Source organism: Montipora foliosa, chromosome 5, assembly GCF_036669935.1.
Source record: "Montipora foliosa isolate CH-2021 chromosome 5, ASM3666993v2, whole genome shotgun sequence".
NCBI lineage: Eukaryota > Metazoa > Cnidaria > Anthozoa > Scleractinia > Acroporidae > Montipora > Montipora foliosa.
In genome coordinates this window covers 19,296,934-19,304,433 of record NC_090873.1, presented here as the reverse complement: position 1 = coordinate 19,304,433, position 7,500 = coordinate 19,296,934, and the positions used below count along the sequence as shown (strand labels likewise).

The window sequence follows — 7,500 nt, the reverse complement described above, 5'->3', positions numbered from 1 at the left end:
TGATAACAATGAAACGATCGCGACCAACGAAACATTCGAATCCCATCAGTAACTCCGGAAACCGGGATGGATAGCACAGAGATAGCAGACGAAGCCAAAGGCATACGGTGTACAGCCAAAGCAAGATTCACAAGGAAAAGAAATTAACTCCTTAAATCAGTAGACGCGAATCAAGGACGCAAAATGGTTGAAGGTAACTACCTAAACCTTACCGAGGCATGGGACATAGTTGAAGGTAAGCATGATTTGTACACGTTGTTCTTAACCGAGGAAGAACACGAATCAGCGGAAACATGGATCTTAGAATTACAGGAACTGTTCGCAGAAGCAACGGCATACAAGATCAAATATATACAGAACGTAATTAGAGAAGAAAACAGTGCGCGTGAGGACACTATACGTCAAGAATCAACGAGGAAAGAGCGTGCGGAAATTGAACGAATGACAGAAAAGGCTCTATTGAAGCGTGACAGCGTGCAAGCAGTATTTGAGGCATTGCATAGCAGCGTTACGCACACTATTCAGTCCGACACGATTGCTATACCCCCATTAAAAAGGCTACTAACCCAGTTGGAAGAGGCATTTACGAATTGCAAACAAACAAACGAAAGGCTTATAGATCTTGCAGAGTGCGACAAGGCCGCAACCGCCTTAAAATGGGCTGCCGAAATACAGTGCCGATTCAACGAAATCACTGAACGAGTCTCGGCGTACATTGGTGAGGAAGAGCCGAAACCAGTAGCACGGAACTCACGCATCCTTCAATCTTGAACTAGAAAAAATAAGAGTGCCGCGATTTGAAGGCGAAATTCGCACCTGTCCGCAAGTCATGCCGCACCTTCGGAGCGATGACATCTCATACGTACTACACTCATGCCTAGGCAATGAACTAGCAAACACAGTGAAAAACTTCGACGACGACGCTGCAGAAATGTGGAAAAGATTAGACGAGAAACACAGAGACCCTTCAAAAGTGGCAGACATTATTATCGACGGAATACGTAGAGCCAGATTTATCCGAGATGGAGAAGAAAAGAGATTCACTGAATTTGTTGAAATCATAGAAGACGGTTACAGAGACCTGAGATGATTGGGTTTGGAAGCAGAAATAACAACCATGAGCTCAGTAAGCATCATCGAGAAAAAGTTGCCCTCAGACATACGACAAAAATGAGCCGAAATAGTTAGCACAGAAAATAGCACTGTGAACAAACCCGATATATTTCCATCTCTTCTCAAGCTTTTACAGAACCAGCGAGGAGCCGTAATTCATCATACCATAGCCAAGGATGAGAAGGATTTTAAAAGTCAAAGAACGACGCAGAGGAGACGCTTGATCCACGATGATGCAAAACATTCCACAGAAGATCACAGAATCTACTTATCAAAACCTATAAGCGATAAAATAGCACTCCTAAGAGAGAAGAGAGCCTGCTGGTCTTGTTTAAAGTCCGGTCATCTAATGCAAAGTTGCAAAACTAAGAAAACATGCAGCATCGGTAATTGCTCGTTACAACACCACAAATCTTTACACGAAGATGAACGAAGAACCTCACCTACACCCGCAAATATAGTCAGCGCCTCCGGACCTGCAAGCATATGTTGTAACACAGAAGACACATGCCTCCTTCAAATACAAAGAATCAGAACAAAAAGAGGATGGGCCAACGTCATGTGGGACTCTGCGGCATCTTAAAGTTTATGCTTTATCACTAACAATAAGGCCAAGGAAGAAAGCCTTAAAGGGGCAGCAGTGGATTTGTCGATCGTAAAAATCGGTGGTCAGTACAACACGATCAGAACAGTCAAGTACAAACTTTCCTTGCTTGACAAAAAAGGGAAAGTAGTGGAATTCGATTACGTCCGACAGGATAAACATGGACGGAGTGACACACCTATTCAACAATGTAGCGCAAGACGAACTTCGGCGAAAAACACCTTTTCTAGCTTCCAATGCCCGCCGTATCTAGAATTTAAACCTCACCCAGTTCCTCTCCCCCTTTCAATGTTGACTGCTTAAGTTTCCAACATTTTTTTGTCTTGCTAGCAACACTGATAAGGGGGGAGGGGGGCTGCAGTGTGAGATAATAGGCCTGGGAAATTAATAACGCCCCAAGAAGGTGAAGTGTCTCCACTATTTTTGCAACTTGTTGTAGCGTTGATCAAGAAAAACCTTTCGTATGACGAACAAACTAACCAATGGATCGTAGAGTATCCGTGGATCAAAGATCCGATCGATCTACCAGATAATCGTAAAGTTGCATTAGCAATGCTCGCCTCTACTGAAAGGAGACTCGCAAAGAATCCGGTACATGCTAAAGTGTACGACAATCAAGTCAAGGATACATGGTAAACAGAGAAGTAGCACGCAAACTTTCCAAAGATGAGATAATCAATTACAAAGGCCCCGTACACTTCATCTCCCATCATGAGGTTCTGAAACCAGATTCAAAATCCACCCCTGTGAGAACAGTCTTCAATAGTAGCGCGAACTACATGGGCCATGTCCTGAATGACTACTGGGCCGAAGGACCAGATCTTCTCAACAATTTACTTGGAGTATTAATACGATTTCGAGAAAACGAAATAGCATTAATGGGAGACATCAGCAAAATGTACCATACCATCAAAACAACCTCGATTGATCAACACACACACAGATTCTTGTGGCGAAATATGGACGTGTCAAAGGAACCAGATACTTATGTTACACAAAGAGTATCCTTAGGAGATAAGCCTTTGGGAACGATCGCAACATTGGCACTTCGCAAGACGGCCGAAATGGTGAGTCAAGATTATCCCGCCGCAGCGAAGATCATACAAATATATAATCGAAAGTACAAAGAACCTGCAAACAGCAAAGAAGCTTACCTAAGACATAGAGAAACTAGTTAGCAAAGGCGGATTCAAACAGATTTAAGTGATGCATGAAACCGTCAGCCGCTTACGGATCCTGTGCTTATGCAAGGTGGCAACGACAAGGTGGAGGATTTGCAAGTAACCTGATTGTATCTAAAAATCGTCTTGCCCCTCTCAAAACAATGTCCATTGACAAAATGGACAAGCGACTACAGTCCTTCGTCGATAAAGCGTGTAGATATAGCTTACAAAAATGCTATCATATAGTTGACTCTCAGATAGTGCATTGCATGACTCAGAAAAATTCTTATGGCTTCAACACTTTCGCTGCAACACGAATCGGTGAGGTACTAACATAGAAGATTGGTACTGGTGTGAAAGTGAACACAACATCGCAGATTGATTAACTAGAGGAAAGAAACCTGGTGAAATTGATCATAGCAGCATTTGGCAAGAAGCAACTTCATTCCTTCAATATCCAGAAAGCGAGTGGCCTATTACTCGTAACTACTCTGAACCACAAATACCAAAACAAATCCTGAAAGTGGCTAATACAATCAATGCAAGTGTGGAAGATAGCTTTGTAGCTCGAATTGACATTGAACATTTTTCAAAGTACAAGCATCTTTTGCGAGTGACAGCAAGAGTTCTAAAGCTTTACCAAAGAAAGCCCAGATTGACATTCAAGAATGCCACGAAAGACCTAAACAGTAAAGATATCAGAAGGGCAGAAATATTTTGGATTCGAGAGGCGCAAAAAACGATGGATAAAGATGTAAGAGACGGAAAGTATAAGCGTTTATGTCCTCGTACACGAAGCGATGGGATATATGTAATAAGTGGTCGTAGGGAGAAATGGATGGAAATGAGCCACAATAAAGGAGACGTCATACTTCTCCCATACCAACATCGATTATCCAAACTCTACTCAAGACACGTTCACATGAAAGGGCACCACGGTGTTTTGACTACCGCCAGCAAAATTCGCTCCAAGTTCTGGATATTAACTAAGTTACTCAAACTAGTTAAATCCATCAAGCTCAACTGTATTGGGTGCAGAAGATTAGACAAGAAACTGTCAGAACAAGTAATGGGAAATCTTCCTACAGAAAGGCTTAAACCAGCTCCTCCATGGTATTCCACATCCATTGATTTATTTGGTCCTTTCACAATCTGTGATGAAGTTAAGAAACGAACCACATCTAAAGCGTATGGAGTGATGATCTTCACTTGTTTAGCAACGAGAGCTGTTTACCCTGACCTCGCACCAGACTACAGTACAGAGAAGTTTTTGATGGTACTGAGAAAATTTGTGTCATTCAGAGGATGTCCATGTAACATATATTCTGACAACGGTCCACAGCTCGTCGGAGCTAATCAAGAATTACAAAGTGTCACAAAGTCATGGGAATGGGAACAATTGAAGAACTTTGGAGTTACTGTATGGAAAGATTTCAATGGAACTTTACACCTGCTGATGCACCAAATGGAGCAAAATGGAGCATCAGAATCTCTTATTAAATCTGTTAAGAGAGCCCTTACAGCCGCTATTGTAGAAAGTATTCTGACATTCTCCGAACTTCAAACTGTATTCTTCGAAGTCGCCAACCTAGTTAACGAAGGGCCTGTAGGCAGACACCCAACATCAGCCGACGATGGTTCATATTTATGCCCGAATGACCTTCTGTTAGGCAGGTCAATCACACGAGCACCTAGTGGTCCTTTCAAGGAATCTACAACTCCAAAACACCATTTTGAATTTATCCAACATATAATAGATAGCTTCTGGAAGAAATGGACCAGAAAATATTTTCCAGATTTAATTGTGAGGCAAAAATGGTATACAGCCCATCGTAATCTGAACTCTGGAGATGTCCTAATTCAGGATTCGAATCTGGTTAGAGGTAAGTGGCGTCTTGGGATTGTATCCAGCACATTCCCGGGGACCGATGGAAAGGTGCGAAGGGTGCAAGTAAAGTACAAAAATCCAAAATCTGGTGAACCTGTCACCAAATATGACGGCAAAGGCTACGTCAACATCGAACGACCTGTTCACCGTCTGGTGGTGCTACTACCTAAAGGAGAACATGTGACCTTCTGAAGATTTACGAACTCTTACTAATCAGTGCTAACCTAACTGTTTTCTGAACACTTGTTAGTATCAAAGATTCCGTGTATCACTTTTCAAGGAGAGGGAGTGTTTCGTTGAGAAATTATGTTCTTAACTACCTGATTAATAAATAATCAGTTCACTAATGGCACACGTCATCATGACGACATAATACTAATATAAAACCATTTTTTCGTTGGTTGTGAACCTAAGCGAGTCACTGGGTAAATATGAATCGTTTCTTGTTCACTGTATTTTCTGTATATTAATTTTCATGATCGTTTAATTTCCTTATTAGGATTCGAACCGCACAACTTCCATTGACGTAACATCCCTTACATGCACCGGAATAAAATGTTTGATAACAGTGAAACGATCGCGACCGACGAAACAATATGTTGTCCATTTTTTATTCTTTTGACTTGATAATGACAGTAGCATAGTGTCATTATGTTCTTAATAGTAAGTTTAAAAATATTTTATTACGTTTTTTATAACGAAACAAAAAGTTTACATGGTAAGGTGTACTAAAAAGAGTGCAGATCTCCTCCCAGAGTTCTAGGAGGTGAGAGGGAAGAGGGCTTCCCTGAGTAAGCTTAATACTTCTTAAAAAAAAAAAAAAACTTAAAACTTTAATAAATATTTTTTTTGTAATAAAAACTAACAATAAAAAGTCACGACGTTTCGACCCCTCGGAGGTCATTTTCAAGTGAGAATAAAAGTTTTAAGAATTAGCATAAATATGTAAAAACTAGATAAAAATGCGGCGAACGCCGAAATGTGATAAAAATATGTACAAAAGTGTAAAAAAGTGCTAAACATATATGGAGTAATGAACGGTAGCTAGAGAAAACAATAGACAAAAAATAATTACAAGAACTGTTCTAAACAAATAATTTGGCGCGGATAGAGTCACACGCGCCAAATTATTTGTTTAGAACAGTTCTTGTAATTATTTTTTGTCTATTGTTTTCTCTAGCTACCGTTCATTACTCCATATATTTTTAGCACTTTTTTACACTTTTGTACATATTTTTATCACATTTCGGCGTTCGCCGCATTTTTATCTAGTTTTTACATATTTATGCTAATTCTTAAAACTTTTATTCTCACTTGAAAATGACCTCCGAGGGGTCGAAACGTCGTGACTTTTTATCGTTAGTTTTTATTACAAAATCTATATCTAAAAGACTTCTGATTAAGACTTTAATAAATACTCCCAAAAAAGGTTTTTCAGTACCTATTTACAGATATAAATGCAAACTATATCTAACAAGCTAATATCGTCAAATGCTAACTGTCATACAATCATTCATTCATTACAAGTATCAGGGCTTTCTTAAAGGCCTTTACGGTAGTAGCGTTTCTAAGGTCTTCGTCTAACGTGTTCCACAGGGATACTGCTCTATAGGCGAAGGTTCGTTGGCCGGTGGCTAACCTGAATAATGGGATTTCGAACTTCTCATTATTACGGGTTGCGCGATTATGTACAGAAGATCGTTTTTTAAACTTGGTATATAGATATTCAGGAGCTAAATTGCTGGCACACTTATAAGCCATAAGAGCGTCTCTGAATTTGAGCATCTTACTAACTGGAAGCCAGTTTAGTTCGTCAAGTAATGGCATCACATGGTCATATTTCCGAGTGCCGCAGATAATTGTGCAGGCGAAGTTCTGAATAAGTTGCAGCTTTTGAATGTTCTTAGATGAGGTATTAGACCACACAGTCGAACAGTAGAGCATTTTGCTAAAGACAAGAGATGTAATAATTAAAACCAAAGTCTTCCTATCAAAACAGTATTTCACACGGTTGATCTGAACCAGTTTAGTCAAGCAAGAAGAGACTAAGTGGGAGATATGAGTGTCATAGGTCAGGTGTGAATCTATGTATACTCCTAGATCTCTTGCTGATTCGACAGCCATTATAAGAGTCTTTCCAATAAACGAAACAGTAAAATTGACTTAATGTTTATTTATCATTTGCTTGGTGCCGATCACTTCATTTTTGTTCATAGTACATGTAAATTGATTTTGCAATAATTATTGGACCAGAGAGTCCCTTCTCTTGTTTGGGACAAAAAGCAAACAGTATCAACATCTAAAATAAGAAGTACAGGCTGTAATACACATAAGTAACTCAATAACTTTAATTTTTTGTATTAGTGGGTTATATTATAAAATTAATATATACTAAAGGGGTGAGAATAAAAATTAGAGTAAAAAGTTTCACACAAGCCTTATTCTGAAAGAAAAATAATGCAAACCTTGTGGTTAATCATCCAGAGTGACAATATAAGATTTCTTAATGCAAGATAAACCATAGGGTACCTGTAAGTGAGAAATTAAGAAACAGTCACATTATTGTTAATAAGCATACAACATACTGTAACAAGAAACAAAAAAAGTGTTTGGCACACAGTGGCCTCAATAAGCTAGTACTGACAGCTGGTGAAAAGAGTTGGCTACTTCACTCACAGACAGAGCAGTCAGCTGCATTAAATTTTTCCCTAAAATTGAAGTACAGTGTATTA

General features: G+C 39.5%; 1 protein-coding gene across 5 annotated transcripts in view; it reads right to left on the bottom strand.

Moving 5' to 3' along the window:
- The window catches only part of LOC138003723 (lysine-specific histone demethylase 2-like), an 82,204-nt gene that overhangs the window by 46,890 nt on the left and 27,814 nt on the right, over nt 1-7,500 (bottom strand). For all 5 annotated transcript variants that reach the window (XM_068849938.1, XM_068849934.1, XM_068849937.1 and 2 more), the window contains exon 8: nt 7,234-7,297. In XM_068849938.1, the coding sequence (XP_068706039.1) occupies nt 7,234-7,297 (64 nt within the window). The remainder of the gene's footprint in view (nt 1-7,233; nt 7,298-7,500) is intronic.